We start from the raw sequence: 16,258 nt of genomic DNA, 5'->3' as shown, positions 1-16,258 counted from the left end.
CCTTGACCGGAATCGAACCTGGGACCCTTCCGTCCGCAGGCCTATGCTCTATCCACTGAGCCAAACCAGCTAGGGCCAAGTGCTTGTTCTTTTAAACACGCTTTGTCTGACACCTTGATCAATAAAGAAATTTTTTTAAAAAAAGATAAACACACTTTGTCAAAGGCCTCATCGCGAGGGCTTTTAACTGCTGTATATTTTGTAATCAGGAGTAAAATTAGTAACTGTAGTACATTGAATTCAAAGACCACGAGATGTCCACGTTTTTATTTATGGGAAAGCCAGACACCCCACTGTGCCTGAGCTACTGCGCCCGGATTTAATATTATTATTATAGCTTCCGAAGAGTTTTCCTGAAACTCAAATTCAAAGGACACTTTTTGTTTTGAGTAAACTAGGGAATAAAGGAACCATCAGGTGCAGGCACGAAAACCCTACTGGGCTTGTTCCAGAGTTGATGATTGGGTCGCCCAGCCTGCGTGCGACGTCACTAACTCCCAGCAGCGAGCACCACTGCTGCCCCTTCCACAGGTGAACAATCTCACCCACCACCTCAAGTCCCCAAAGTCCCGCTGGCATCCACTGCGCATGCCCAGAACGCGTGACCAATGGGCGCCTGGCGCACGGGAGCGAAGGCGGGGCTACGTTATTCTCCCAGGCCAGGTAGCTTGGGAGAGAGGCCAGGCCTAGAATATGGCCGCGGACCAATCAGAGCCCACGATGGCACTTGTCAGCTCTGGTGCCTGGACGGCGATCGCGCGGGGCGGTGAGGTGGTTAAAATGGCGGATGAGAGAGAGGCCGGCGCCACCCGAGAACCAGGCTCGCCGAGGCGGGCGGGAGTCGGGGAGATGGGAATGAGGGTCGTGGGACCACCGGGCTTTCGACAGTTCCCCCTCCATGAGGGGAGGAGGCAGCCGTCGTATTTCTCCCCCGCAAATAAAAGGGTCTTGGCAATATGGCCGCCCCTCCCCCGCGCTGGGCTCCCAGGCGGACTGTTCCATTTTGCGTCCCTCCCCGTGTCCGCTGTGGTGCGGTCCAGGCGGTGGCGCCGGTAACGCTCCTGGGACGCGGGCGCGGTGGGGTGGCCCTGTCAACCTGGGCGCCATTGTCCCCCTGGCTCCTGCCCCGCCGGCGGAGGCTTCATAAGGGCGGTGGTGCCGGCTGCAGTAGTGGCCTTAACGTGGACGACTCCGACTGTGGTGGAAGCGGCGGCTTGACCTCCCTCAGCAATAACGCCCCCTTGGCACACCCCACACCTGAGAACCCACCCCTCCCTCCAGGCACTGGCTGGGGCCCAAGGCCCTCTCAGCAGTTCTGGTGGTGGGCGCCCCTCTCTGCAGCAGTGACAGCCCCCTGCGCTGCCTGATCTCCCCCCATCCCCCCACTTCGTCCGCCCCCACTGAGGGTCCCTGGCCCCCTGGCCCTGGTCTCTGTTCTGAGTGTCCCAGTGGGAAGTGAAGCCAGGGGCGTGGGAAGGGGCTGCTGGGAACCCGAGAGGGAGCCAGCCTCAGGGAGCCCCAGAGGCAGCACCCCCAAATCTCAGGCGCCCCTAGACCTCAGCCTCAGCCCGGATATCAGCACCGATGTCTCACCACCCACCGTCCCCAGGGCAGCCCAGAACATTCCTTGCTTGGGCAGCAGTGCTCCTGAGAGTGGCATGCCCAGATGGGCTTCGGGTGACTTGCCTGCCCCTGCTAAGGAGCGCTATAGCCACAGAACTGAGTGGCTTTGGCTTCCATATCTGAACTCTGACCTCTGGCTGCCTTAGCCAGAGCACCAAAACTGAGTGGCCCAGATTTCTTAACTTGACTCCTGATCTCTTATCCCTAGTCCAGGGCCTGGACTCTGCAAACTGAGGCAAGCAGCCTCCCAGAGACTCCCTAAGAGCCAAGCCCATGGGCTGGGCTGCTTTAAGCCGGTGGCCAGGACAGTCTGATGGAGGGTGAGGAGAGGATGGGGGCGGGGGGGAGACACGGGAAATGCTAGGCTCAAGGGATGATAATTCATTTATCCAATTTAGCTATTTCATAAAAACAACAATACAGAATTATAACGCATTAAGCTTTGTGCTGATCACTGTACATGAATGATCTCATTTAGTCTTAACAACAGCCTTAACTGCTATTACTGTCTTCACTTTATGGATGAGATCACTGAGGCATGAGAGGTTATCAGACTTTAAGCAGCTGGTAAGTGCCAGATCCAGGCTGGAGGGCTCCAGAATCAGTGGTTCTCACCATTGAGAAATTCTTATTTCTTCAGGTGTCTCTGCTTTCCTGTGCACACCCTGTCCTCACTCCACCGACCAGGACTAGCAATTGCACCTCCCGTGAGGGGCCCTAAAGCACCCACTTGCCTGTAGCGTCAGCGAACAGTGTGGACATCTCTGTGGGGAGAGCTGGCCCCTGCACACTCTTGAGTTTTTCTCTCTCCTTTCCCCAGGTGTGGGGGTGAAGAGATGGCAGGAGAAGCCTTGTGGGAAGAGGACAGTAAGTTACAGCATAGAAATCTAGACTGTACAATGATTGTTCAACAAATACTGGTTGAGCTTCTGCATGCAGGGTCCTGTGCTAGGGTGGTGGGGATTCGGCAATGAATAAGACAGGCAGGGCCTGGCCAGCATGGCTCAGTGATTGAGCATCCAACTATGAACCAGGAGGTCACGGTTCGATTTCCGGTCAGGACACATGCCCGTGTTGTGGGCTCAATCCCCAGTGTGGGGTGTGCAGGAAGCAGCCAATCAATGATTCTCTCTCATCATTGATGTTTCTATCCCTCTCTCCCTCTCCCTGAAATCAATAAAAACATATATTTTTAAAAGAGCAGGAAGGTGGAGAACCAAAGACACAGAGAAGGAGCAGAAGCATTTTATCTCAGCCCCCATGTGGCACTTAACAGTTTAGGAACTCACATACACTGAGTGGCCAGATTATTATGATCTCTGAATGAATGATAATCTGGCCACTCAGTATATATATTCATGTCTGGTGCATGAATTCGTGCATGGCTGGGGTCCAGCCAGCCTGGCCAGGGGGAGGGGACATGGGCGGTTGGCCGGCCTGCCTGCTGGTCGAACTCCTGGTCGAGGGGACAATTTGCATATTAGCCTTTTATTATATAGGATATACACTGAGTGGCCAGATTATTATGTGTTCAGAGATCATCATAATCTGGCCACACAGAGTAATTAACCTCAGCTCCACAAAGCTTTGTGATCTCAGGCAAGTTAGTTAAGCTCTGGGCCCCGGCATCCCTATGGAGGGGACAGTTGTGCTTATATCATGGTATCCTCTGTGAAGAGGAAATGAATTAACAAAGTAAGACACTTAGAAAAAAACTCAGAAAACACTAGGTCAATTAGACATTAATCTCTCATTCAATCCTCCGTTTATTGAATGTCTAGTTTGTGCCAGATACTGGAGATATGCTTTACACACAGTGAGAGCTCAATGAGCAGTGTTAAAATGAACGAATGGCCTGGCCGGCATGGCTTAGTGGTTGTGTGTCAACCTATGAACCAGAAGGTCATGGTTTGACTGCCGGTCAGGGCACATGCCCAGGTTGTGGGCTTGACCCCCAGTGTGGGTCGTACAGGAGGCAGCCGATCCATGATTCTCTCTCATCATTGATCTCTGTCTGTCTGTCTGTCTCTATCTCTCTCTCTCTCCCTTCCTCTCTGAAATCAATAAAAACAAATTAAAAAAGGGGGGATGATAAGCAGAACATAATTTGGGAGCTGTGGGGAGGCAGGGGTAAAGGATGGGGAAGTGAGCCGGGTTGCTGGGGTCTCAGGAGAAGGGTGGGACCCCAGGCACTCGCTGTGTAATGAAAGGAAAAGTTTCAGCGCAGTAATCCTTCGGCACTAGGGGCCTAGGCCCTCAGGCCTCCCAGGCTAACTGGACACTTTGGGGAGGAAGGGGGCCACTCAGCCCCATGACTGTTCTCAATGACCGACTGCAGAATGCCTTACAGAAGTGCGGTAGTGGCCTCACTCTTGCTGCCAATCAGAGGGAGGAGGATCTCAGCCAGTCAGAGGGAGATAGGCCCCCAGGGAATATGAAAGCAGGAATAGGACATGGGCTGGTCGAAAAGGTGGGTCTACCCAGTCAAATGAGGAGGACCCCAAACTCAGGGCAGAGGGTCCAAGTCTGTCCGAGGGAGGAGGAGCCCAGGCCCACGGAGGGAGCTGTGGAGGACCTGTTTCCCTTGTGGTTTTTTGTACTTCCTGTTCCCCTGTTCCCCTGTTCACTGCGGAAGTTCCTCTTCTTACCCTGCACCCAGAGCCTAGCCGGAGAGGACAAGGGCAGGAGGCACCATGAGTGGGGGCCCTGTGGGAGGCAGGCCTGGGGGCCGCGGAGCACAGGCGGTTCAGCAGAACATACCCTCCAGCCTCCTCCAAGACCATGAGAACCAGCGAGTCTTCGAGATGCTCGGAAGGAAATGCTGGGTGAGCTGGGGACCTCCTGGCCCTCCCTGTCTTTCTCCCTTTCCTCTTCCTCTCCTCATTTTCCTCCTCCTCCTCTTCCGCATCCTCCCTCTCTCCTCCTTTCCTCCCCTTCCTCTCTCCTCATCTTCCCCAATCTCCTTCTCTTTTTTCCTCTCCTACGTTCCCTCTCCATCATCTCCTCTCCTAGAATCCACTTACCCCCATTCATCAATCCCAGGAAGATCTTCATGTGTATTCACTTTCTCTCTGGTTGTGGCTCTTCCTTCGGGGCCACAACAGCCATGGGCAATGGAGGACCAAGTCTGGTTCTCAGACCCCTGGTTGCCCCCTCCCAGACTCCACTGAACCCCGCTCTCCCCTCCCAGACACTGGCCACCGCAGTTATTCAGCTGTACATGGCGATGCCCCCTGGAGCCGAGCGCTGGACCAAGAAGCATTGTGGGGCTGTGTGCTTTGTGAAGGATAACCCCCAGAAGTCCTACTTCATCCGCCTTTACAGCCTTCAGGTGATCCCCGCCCTCCCCCGCTGCATATGCAAACCCATTTTCAACCTGCAAACCTAGATCTGTGTCCCGAGCCCTGAGCTCTCCACAGATCAGTGAACCCCCGGACCCCAGGACCAAAGACTTCATCCAGATGTCACATCTGGTTTGCCTTTCTAAGTCTGTGATGAGTCTCCATTTCAATGTCTATAACCCCCACATATTAGTATACTGCCTAAGTCTAATCTGTTCAATAAACTCCCCCCACCCTAAAAGTGAGCACTATATTTTTTCCTGAAACTCAAATCTACTCTAAATCAACATTTTGGGTCTCAGAAATCCCCCATCAAAACTCCTGAACCTCAGATGTTTATTTAGCTCCTAAGTCATAAACCTATTCCCCAAACCACAAACCTGAATATGCCAAAATCTGTCCTTTTAACCCCATAGCATGGACCCCAGAATTCCTGAATCTGTTCCACAAGCTCCCAACCTGGACTTCCTAGGCATATATCCCAAATGCATCCTTCTAAACCCATAAAGATGAACCCGGCATACCCTCATCAATATCCCAGAGCCATCGGATACTAACTAAACTCTTAGGCCATAACTCTGTTCTTCAAACCTCAAATTGCACATACCTTGCCTGAAACCCGCCCCACCAATTCCCAAGTCTGTATGTCTGAACCTCAGATCTCAACCCCAACTCCCAATACTGGAGCCCTCCTAGCACTGGAGTCCCAAATCCTCAAAGTCAGGCCCCCAAGTCCCACATCTAGGGCCCCAAACCCCAAATCCAAACCTCTCACTACGGTGTCTAACTCCCATACTGTAACCCACCCCTTTACATCTTGACCCCTAGACCCCCAACTCTCTGATGCTGAGTTAGAAATATCCAAATCAGATCCCGGGGCTCCAAATCTGGACACCATGTTCCCTGCCCAGATAACAGAGACCTGCCCCCCAGGGCACCCCTCAGTGCCAGTGTGTTCCCCTCCTCTCTAGACAGGCCTGTTGCTCTGGGAACAGGAGCTATACTCACAGCTGGTTTACTCCGCTCCCACCTCCTTCTTCCACACCTTTGCTGGAGATGTAAGTGACCACCTGACCTCTGGGCCTCATTTGGGATGTGGGTGGGGGGGGGGCGATATGGGGAAAGGTATGGGGGTCCTGGAAGGCTGCTGACCCCAAGGTGTGTGCAGGACTGCCAAGTGGGGCTGAACTTTGCAGATGAGAAGGAGGCCCAGGCCTTCCAGGCCCTGGTGCAGGAGAAGATACAAAAAAGGAACCAGAGGCAAAGTGGAGGTGAGGAGGCCTTGGGGGAGGAAAGGAGGTTGGGCTGAGGTGAATACAAGAGTGGGGAGCTGTAAAAGCCCCTCCCATGGTTCTGGTTCCCAGTCTACCTGTCTCTCTACAGACAGACGCCAGCTACCCCCACCACCAGCACCGGCCAATGAAGGTGAGTCCTCTAGTGCAAGTAAGGATAGTAAGAGGCTAGCACAGGAACCTGTGGCAAGGTTGTCAGAGCTTTCTACCCATTCCATCTTCCCAGAGAGAAGAGGAGGGTTTCCACCCCTGCCCTCGCACCCAGGTGGAGACCAAGGGGGTGAGTGCTAATTCTTCCTTGTCTCTGGATGGACAGGTGGGTCGGTGGATGAGTAATTTGGTGGGTGCAGGGGTAAGTGGGTGATTGAGTGGGTGGATGAATGTATGGATGTGTGGGTGGAAGGATGGGTGGTGGATAGATGGTTGAGTAAGGGGATGAATTGATGGGAGGATGAAAATGTAGATAGATATATAGATGTATAGGTGGGTGTATAAGTGCATAGGTAAATTGGTATGTGGATAAGTGGATGAATGGATGGAGGGATGATTTAGTAAATTAATGAATGTGTGAGTGAGTGAATGACCTGAACAGTGAACAAATGAAAAAGTGACATAAAATTTCAATCGGCAAAGAAATCAATGATTGAATGAACGAATGAGTGAACAAATAATTTAACAAATTAATTAGTTAATAAGCCAGTGAATGAATGAGTCAATACTGAAGTGATAAGCATGGGTGGCTGAATAAATAATTGAATCAGTGAATGTATGAATGGTTTTTGGGAACCACCCATTCACTTCTCCATAAACCCTCCTTGGATCCCTCATCCCCTCCCTCCATGACCATCAAACACACACAGAGATTTCCCCAAACAGTCTTCCTCTCTCCTGCCCCTATACTTTGGTTGGTGGGTAAGTGGGTCAACGGTTTAGTCATTCTATTTCCCCACAGGCCCAGCAGCTGGACCACTGTCCCTGGGGATGGGGACAGTGGACATCCAGAACCCGGACATCACGAGTTCACGATACCGTGGGCTCCCGGTACCTGGCCCTGGCCCAGTTGATAAGAAACGCTCAGGGAAGAAAAAGATCAGAAAGGCTGATATTGGTGCACCTAGTGGATTCAAGTGAGAACCTTTCTCCAGCGGGCCCACAGATCCCTGGGAGGGGGGCAGATGAACAGGTGGACAGGAGAAGAGCTAAGTGGATGAAAGGATGGGCAGATGATTGGGGGGTGGGTGGGAGGGTAGATGAGTGGATGGGTGGGTGGGTGCAAGGCCAGGACTAGGGAGAGACAGGTGAGGCACCAAGGTTGCAAAATTTTCAGGGTCATGCAAGTTCAATTCATGACTGAGAATGAGTGCCTCCTTAAATGTTGTACCCTAGGCATCTCACTTGCCTCACCCTAGTCTTAACCTGGGTGGGCTGGAGGGTGAGTAGATGGGTGAGTAGATAGATGGATGAATGAATGAATGAATGAATGGGAGGAGAATAAATGGATAGGTGGTTGGATGGATGGGAGGATGGGTAAATGGGAAGTGGGGATAGAAGGATGGATCTATAGGCTGATTGGTTCACAGACAAGGTAGACGAGGATGGATAGATGGCCAGATTTGTGGATGAATGAACAGTTCAATGGATAAATGGACAGAAGTGTGTGGTTGAATGGAGACAAATGAGTGATGAATAGAAAGGTGAGCACATGGATAGATGGATAGGTGGATGGACAAGTGTGTTCGAGGACAGATTGATGGACAAAAGGGTAAACAGATGTGTGTAGGCAAATAAGTGGAGAGACAAATATGGATCAGCAGTCTGACAGGTGAATGGGAAGGGCTAGTTGGACAAATGGATGGTGGATAGATGGTGAAAATAGGGATGAAATGGATAGATGGGCACCACAAACAATGGACCCCTTCTAATTCCATAACTACTGCTCTCATTCATTCACTTATGGCTCATTTGTTAATTCTGGCCCCTCTGGGCAGGAGAGGGCAGGAGGGCTTCGCCAGGAAGGGAGGGAAGAAAGGGCAGTAGAGCTTCACTGGGGTCTCCTCCCCTCCCATAGACATGTCAGCCACGTGGGGTGGGACCCCCAGAATGGATTTGACGTGAGTAACTCCAAAGTCCCCTGGACCCTATTCAGCTCCCTCCTATCCTTCCATAGTCCAGCGATCAGACCTACCTCCAGACCCTCCCCTTCCCTCAGCCCTCTCAGCTTCCTCTCTGGGGTGGACCCGATGACAATCCATGTCCCTTCCCTCCTCACCTTATTCACCCACTCCTGCCCCTGACTTTTTCCTCTGGGGCAGGTCAACAACCTGGACCCGGATCTGCGGAGCCTGTTCTCTAAGGCGGGAATCAGTGAGGCCCAGCTCACTGATGCTGAGACCTCCAAACTTATCTATGACTTCATTGAGGATCAGGGCGGGCTGGAAGCTGTGCGGCAGGAGATGAGGCGCCAGGGTGAGTCCCTTTTTCTGGACACCCCTTTCTTCTCCAGCCCTGGTGGCTGATTTCCAAAAGTAATCACTTAGTCCTGGAAACCCCTCTACGGCTACAATTGGGAGTTGGTCAGTTGGGTACCCACTAAAAAATGTTTTTTATTGATTTCAGAGAGGAAGGGAGAGGGAGAGAGAGAGATAGAAACATCGATGATGAGAGAGAATCATTGATTGGCTGCCTCCTGCAGGCCTCACACTGGGGATTGGCCCGTAACCCGGGCATGTGCCCTTGACCAGAATCAAACCTGGGACCCTTTAGTCCACAGGCTGATGCTCTATCCACTGAACGAAACCGGCTAGGGCTCGGGTACCCATTTTACAAATGAGTGAAACAGGTTTGGAAGAAAACTATAATAATAGCTATGTGTTATTTCCCCCCTCAGAGCCGCTTCCACCACCCCCACCGCCATCCCGAGGAGGGAACCAGCCCCCCCGGCCCCCAACTGTGGGGAGTAACAAGGGTCGTTCTGGTCCACTGCCCCCTGTACCTTTGGGAGGTGTGCCGCCACCACCACCACCAACTCCCCGGGGACCCCCACCTCCGGGCCGAGGGGGCCCTCCGCCACCACCCCCTCCAGCCACAGGACGATCTGGGCCACCACCCCCTCCACTCCCTGGAGCTGGGGCTCCACCCATACCACCACCACCACCTCCACCACCACCACCACCCAGCTCTGGGGATGGGCCAGTGCCTCCCCCAGTCCCTCCTCCTCTGGGGCCTGTGGGGGGCCTGGCCCCTGCTGGAGGTCGGGGGGCCCTTTTGGATCAAATCCGGCAGGGAATTCAGCTGAACAAGGTGAGGACCAGCAGGATGAAGGACTGGGGGCCTGGGATTCTGGGTTGTACTGTGCAAATAAGGATGCTAGAGGACTGGGGCGGAAACTGATGGGGTCCCAGGCTTGTGGGGTTCAGTGACAGGGTTGGGAGGTTGATGTGGAGAGGTGGGCTTAGAGTCTTGAAGGAGACTGGAAGGGGTGGGGAGAAATGCTTTCACAGGCCCTGAGCCCTCTGTGCTGGACCCTGCTTGCTGCAGACCCCTGGAGCCTCAGAGAGTTCTGCGCTGCAGCCGCCACCTCAGAGCTCCGAGGGGCTGGTGGGTGCCCTGATGCACGTAATGCAGAAGAGAAGCAAAGCCATCCACTCCTCAGGTGAGAGTCTGCCCTTTCCCTGCCACTTGCGGGCTGTCCTCTCTGGGGTCCAACCTGCCAGGACAGTGACCCTGCTTTCCATGGCTAGTGTTGGCCTAAAAACAACCCCAACAGTCTCCATCAGTAGTAGCATCAGCCCCATCTGCTGATGATAGTGATAAGGTGAATCTTGTATCAGTCTCTCTTTTTTAAAAAAAACATATTTTTATTGATTTCAGAGAGGATGGAAGCAGGAGAGAGAGAGAGAGAGAGAGAGAGAGAGAGAGAGAGAGAGAGAGAGAGAGAGAGAGAGAGAAACATCAATGATGAGAGACATCTATCGGCTGCCTGCTGCACGGGGTGCGAGCCTGCAACCCAGGCATGTGTCCTGACCAGGAATTAAACTATGACCTCCCAGTTCATAGGTTGACGCTCAGCCACTGAGCTACGCTGGCGGGGTTCAGTCTCCTTTTTGACAATGTTGATGTTGTCATTATGTAACAATAGTATAATTAAGTCTATCTTTGACAATAATATTAACATTAATGACAAGGTGTGTCCACATTATTAACATTAATCCCATTTGTTCAGTAGTGTTAACATTAGCCCACTCTGTTATGATAATACTAGTAGCCCATTTGCAGGAAGAATCCTGCAAGCGGCCGCTGCCCCCGGCGTGCGCTCCTGCTGCCGCGCCTGCACCCTTGCGCTGCTGCCGCCCGCCCAGCTCTGCTCCGCTCCGCCCCGCCCCGTCCCACCCCACTCTGCTCTGCCCCGCCCCACTGGGGCTTTCCCTCTGGCAGCCACCTTGCTTTCTGCTTTTCCTCCCTCTTTCTTCTAAGTTGTCTTCAGTCTTCACTCCTCCCTCCCTCAGCGTATGCAAATTAAGCGCCATATTTGTTGGGTATTTGCATACTCGCCCTGATTGGCTGGTGGGCGTGGCTTTGGCTGGTGGGCATGGCTTGGGCATAGCAAAGGTGCGGTCAATTTGCATACTACTATTTTATTAGGTAGGATAATATTAGAGGCCTGGTGCAGGAATTCGTGCATGGGTGGGGGCCCTCAGCCTGGCCGGCGATCGGGGCCTATAGGGCTGGCCAGCCAGGGGGAGGGACCGGGGGAGGTTGGCCGGCCACAGGAAGTTGGCTGTGGGAGCACACTGACCACCAGGAGGCAGCTCCTGCTGCTGAGTGTCTGCCCCGTGATGGTCAGTGTGTCGTCATAGCTACTGGTCAACCGGTTGAGCGGTTGACTGGTCATAACGGTTGCTTAGGCTTTTATATATAGATATTAGAAAGAACCCCATCTTTGATAGTATTATTCACCCTACCTCCATGTGTCAATAGATTAACAGTGACTATGTGATAGTATTATAACTAACCCAATCTTTTTGCAAGAATGTTAACAGGAATCCCCTAATGTGTCAACAATATTGTTATACGACTATTATGTGAGGATAATATAGAGTTCAACCTATTAGGTGACAATAATTTAATTAACTTCAATTTGGACAATAATATTAACATTCATCCCAGAGTGTATTCACAAGATTAACATGAATTCATTATATGACAATCTTCTATCTGTATCTATATATATAAAAGGCTAAGTGACGGACCATACATACGTCCAACCGTCCAACCAACTGACCGGCCAGTACATATGATGCACACTGGCAATTTAAAAATAAATGTTGACTTGTGCATGTGCGATACATATAAAGCTCTTGCTGACTCCAATCGCATGTGTATGTTTTGATCTGTCATTGTCGATTGTGAATTTGGTTGTTTTTGTTGACATTCTGAAGGTGAAAGAAAGCACATCATTACAACATATATATAAAAGGCTAAGTCTATAATGTCTCAGTGTTGTGCCGCATGCCATGCCATTGGCCATAGTACAAATGAGTTTAAAGTACTGTAGTGTTTGGGGATGTTTCAGACAGTTGTCTCTTAAAACAAATATGAGATCAGAAGATTGTGCTTATAGCGAATGGTTAGTAAAACTTGGAGATGGCAACTGACACTTCTATCATAAAGAAAAGGCGAATAGCGGTATTAAAATATCTCTTCTAATTAATTTCCTTTCAATGTGCACGAATCCGTGCACCAGGCCACTAGTATTATAATAAACTCCATATCTTTTGGAGTTAATATTATTATTAACTCCATTATGTGTCAACAATATTAACATTAACCTGCTGTGAAACAATAATATTGTAATTTAGTCCACTTTTGCTAATAATATTTAAATTCACCCCATTAAGTGACAAGCCTGTTAATGTTAACCCTTTGTGTGACAATAATATCCCAACTAACCATACATTTTTGACAATAATATTCACTTAAACTTCAACTAGAACCCAGACCCCAATTATATCTTGTCCCAAACAGAAACCCTAATTCTTTCTCCTCTGAGGGGGCCTCATCCTTAGCCAATGCACAGGCCCCAGACCTGACTTCCTCGCAGGAGACTTCAGGCCCCCAGGACCCTGAGTCCTGACTTCTTAATCCCTAGGAACCCCCCTCTCCAGGGCTTGTGAACCCTCCTGCCCATCTGAGTCCCACTCTTTCTGTCCCCCTCTAGACGAAGGGGAGGACCAGGCCGGAGATGACGACGAGGACGATGAATGGGACGACTAGGCCAACACCATCCCCCCCTGTTCTGCACCTGATCCCCTGGCAGCTGTTGCTTACGGCCTTCTTCTCTCGGCGTCCAGGTCCCCAAGGCCCGTTCTCTACCAGCCCCTCCAATGCTGTTATCTCTGACTGGGCCCCAGTCGCCTTAGCAATAGCCCTTTTTTATACAAAATTTCTCAGTTTTCAGTCAAGAATTTTAAAATAAAAATAAAATAATGGTCTTTTTGTTTCTCTAAATCTCGGTTTGTTTATATTCCAAATGTGGGAATTTTGGGTCCTTTTCTCCCAAAGTCCTTTTTATTCATCTATCCTGTTTTTTAAATTTACTTTTTATTTTATTTATTATTGAAAGTATTACATATGTCTCCCCCTTTTTAAAAATATATATATTTTTTGTCCTAGCTGGTTTGGCTCAGTGGATAGAGCGTTGGCCTGCAGACTGAAGGGTCCCCAGGTTCGATTCCGGTCAAGGGCACATGCCCAGGTTTGTGGGCTTGATCCTCAGGGTGGGGTGTGCAGGAGGCAGCCGATCCATGGCTCTCTCTCATCATTGATGTTTCCATCTCTCTCTGCCTCTCCCTTCATCTCTGAAATCAATAAAAATATATTTTTAAAAAAACATAACATGACTTTCTCTAAAAATATTCTTTTAATTGATTTTAGAGAGGGAGGGAGAGAGAGAGAGAGAGAGAGGAGAGAGGAGAGAGAGAGAGAGATACAAACATTAATGATGAGAGAGAATCGTTGATCGGCTGCCTCCTGCTTGTCCGACAGAATCAAATCGTGATCTCCTGGTTCATAGGTCAACGCTCAACTGCTGAGCCACTCTAGTTGGGCCACATATGTCCCCTTATTTTCCCATTGTCCCCCCTCCACCCTGCCCCCCCCCCCCGCTCATCTATCCTTTTTCATTTACTTAGCTTTACACATACATTCATTCATTCACTTGTTTCCTCAGTCATTTAACCTGTATTTCTTTGTTTCCTTCTGCCCTTTTTCTTCCCGCAAATATTTATTGTCAGGCACTACTTTAGAGTCTGGGATAAAGCAGTGGGAAAAATCGACAAAAATTCTTGCCCTAGTGGGGTTGACATTCTAGGGGCTGACATTCTAGGGGAGGAGACAGACAAGAAAGAAGGAATAAAATAGAAACAAAAGATAGTTACAGACCTTGATAAGTGCTGTGTGCTGAGGGGAAATGACATTCAGACATGGTGTTCAGGGAAAGCCACTTGGAGGAGGTGACAGCTATGCTGAACCTAAAGGCAAAGGAGTCAACCAGGTGAGTATTTGGGGGAAGGGCATTCCAGGCAGAAGGAACAGCTAGTGCAAAGGCCCTAAAGTGGGGAAAAGCTCGGCATGGGGCTGATTGTGGTAAATGAGTGGGAGCGTTCTTTATTCATTCACTTATTTATTTTTTTAAAAACTGTTCAATCAACACCAGATCAAGAGAGTTCTCAATGGTTAGACTTCCCCACTCTCCATGCACACAACTCACACAGGATCCTAATGGGCAGAATCCCCCTCTTTCTTTTTCTACAATAGGGGTTTTACTATTTGTAATAGGCACAATTATTTAAAGTTAATAAATTTTTATTTAAGGAATTTCACATGTTCTGAGCTCTTCCACTGCCTTAGTTCCTCCCAAGTTTGAGTCTTAACCATCTTAATCCCTTTTTTGCTCAATCCAGTTGTAATTTCAGTCAGTCCTATGTAACAGGAATAGAGATGATCATGTGATCACAAACGGTTTGCTCACTAGCAACCCAGAAGAATTACCTAGACAAGGGACATCAGGGCTCCAGAGATCTAAGACGGCTATTATGAAATCTCATTGATTACCAATGGCTATTACAAAATCACATATAGTTTGTGTTATATTTATAGTGGAAAACAGAGACTCCCCCCCCCTTAGTATTAAAATTTGGTTCTGCCCAGTTCCCTGTGTAAACCAAGTCCTGGCCAATGGCAATGGAAGAGGCCATCAGCTAGATCTAGATCTGCTGTAGAACCCAGGCAAGATGCCACACCTCTGAGTCTCAGTTTCCTTATCTATACAATGGGGGTCACACCATGTAACAAATTTCCAACTGGGAGCCCACTGGGTTGCCCCTCCTCCTCCTCCTCCTCCTCCTCCTCCTCCTCCTCCTCCTCCTCCTCCTTCAGGACTTGCCCTCCAGAATACTTGTTTTGGGAATGTATCTATAGAAAAAACTGGAAAGGATCAGGGAAACATTGTGTCTAGGAGTTTTTTCCTTTTAAAATTCCTTTAACATTATATTTTTAAAGTTTTAAGAAAAAACACACACATCATACTTTAAACCACTCTCATGGGTTGGACAGGTCTCTTGGATGCCAGGGAGTGGGAGGGAACTGCCTGCCCCAGGAGACTGGGGGCCTGTGAGGACTAGCATCAGACTCTGTTCTAGATGGAATTAGGGAAGGAAGGGGAATATATGGTGGGACTTATGCTGTTGACTGTTCCACTTATGGCAAGCAGGGGCTGATGGAACCTGTCATTTCTCCAAACAGCTCACAGCTGGACTGACAGACAGAATGCTATATAATAAAAGCTTAATATGCTAAGTGTCCAACCGTTTGTTCGACCATTTGACCAGTCGCTATGATGCACACTGACCACCAAGGGAAGATGCTATGCCTGGAGCCCTCCGGAGGTCCCTCCCCAGCTGGCCAACCTCCCGTGGTCCCTCCCCGGCCAATCATGCACCGGTGTGGTCTCTAGGCCTGGCCTGTGCCCTCTTGCAATCCGGAACCCCTCAGGGGATGTTGGAGAGCCAGTTTCAGCCTGACCCTGCAGGCCAGGCCAAGGGACCCCACAGGTGCACGAATTCGTGCACTCGGCTCTAGTAACCTTATAACTGTATAACCCTATACAGTTATAAGGTTGACTATATAACTGTTTGGTTGACTACATAACTCATGGACCGACAAAGGGAGAGGCAATTTCAGGAGCTGACTTAAGGTTTCCTGATGCTGTGCAGTACTGAATAGCTAACAATTACAGCCCACCTGGGACTGACTGGGGCTGGGGTTCTGACAGTGTAGAAGACTGGAAGCCTCCAGAGGGACTGACATGCTGGATGACTCCTGACCCATGGATGCTGTGGGTGGAGGATGACTATTGCTGGGAATCACACCTGGCTGGAGGGAGTGTCTGGATGTTACTCTGCCTGGTAATGTGTAAAGGAGGGCTACCCTGGGGACACTTCAGGCTGGCTGATGGACAGATCTGTGGCCCTCTGATAAGCAGCTGTCTCTGGTGACTGACTGTCCGCCCTGACCAAATTACAGCATGTTTGACAGATCACGTGCTCAGTTGGATGCTGAGCCTGGCTACCTGGCTGATCTACAATATGATGAAGGGCAGACACAATGGGTCACAAGCCAGCTGACCAAGAAAAAGCAGTGTAGCTGCCTGAATTGATGAGTGTATGAGATTAGAATCACAGTTGCCCAGACCTAGCCGGTTTGGCTCAGTGGATAGAGCGTTGGCCTGAGGACCAAAGGGTCCTGGGTTCGATTCCGGACAATGGCAGGTACCTAGGTGTACCTTGGTTGCAGGCTCCTCCCCAGCCCAGGCCCTGGTCAGGGCGTGTGCAGGAGGCAACCAATCGATGTGTTTCTCTGACATCGATGTTTCCCTCTGTCTTTCCCTCTCTCTTCCACTCTCTCCAAAAGATCAATGGAAAAATATCCTCGGGTGAGGATCAA

The 16,258-nt window shown here is 50.2% G+C and overlaps 1 protein-coding gene across 1 annotated transcript; it reads left to right on the top strand.

Moving 5' to 3' along the window:
* The first annotated feature begins 2,426 nt into the window (after positions 1 to 2,426).
* On the top strand, positions 2,427 to 12,757 carry WAS (WASP actin nucleation promoting factor). The gene is made up of 13 exons (XM_008158208.3): positions 2,427 to 2,490; positions 4,283 to 4,448; positions 4,814 to 4,954; positions 5,936 to 6,022; positions 6,133 to 6,235; positions 6,348 to 6,389; positions 6,483 to 6,536; positions 7,209 to 7,383; positions 8,325 to 8,367; positions 8,569 to 8,722; positions 9,144 to 9,556; positions 9,794 to 9,908; positions 12,474 to 12,757. Exons 2-13 carry the CDS (start codon positions 4,317 to 4,319, stop codon positions 12,527 to 12,529), a joined length of 1,515 nt encoding a protein of 504 aa, XP_008156430.1. The 5' UTR covers positions 2,427 to 2,490; positions 4,283 to 4,316; the 3' UTR covers positions 12,530 to 12,757.
* Positions 12,758 to 16,258: the final 3,501 nt, after the last annotated feature.

This window comes from Eptesicus fuscus, chromosome 1 (assembly GCF_027574615.1).
Source record: "Eptesicus fuscus isolate TK198812 chromosome 1, DD_ASM_mEF_20220401, whole genome shotgun sequence".
NCBI lineage: Eukaryota > Metazoa > Chordata > Mammalia > Chiroptera > Vespertilionidae > Eptesicus > Eptesicus fuscus.
This window is presented reverse-complemented; position numbering and strand designations above follow the sequence as displayed.

Bases quoted from the DNA above. Each gene is read 5' to 3' on its own strand.
- WAS (XM_008158208.3), top strand. From the start codon at position 4,317: ATGAGTGGGGGCCCTGTGGGAGGCAGGCCTGGGGGCCGCGGAGCACAG. The intron at 4,449-4,813 runs GTGAGCTGGGGA...CTCCCCTCCCAG, and splicing joins TGCTCGGAAGGAAATGCTGG to ACACTGGCCACCGCAGTTAT. The intron at 9,909-12,473 runs GTGAGAGTCTGC...GTCCCCCTCTAG, and splicing joins CAAAGCCATCCACTCCTCAG to ACGAAGGGGAGGACCAGGCC.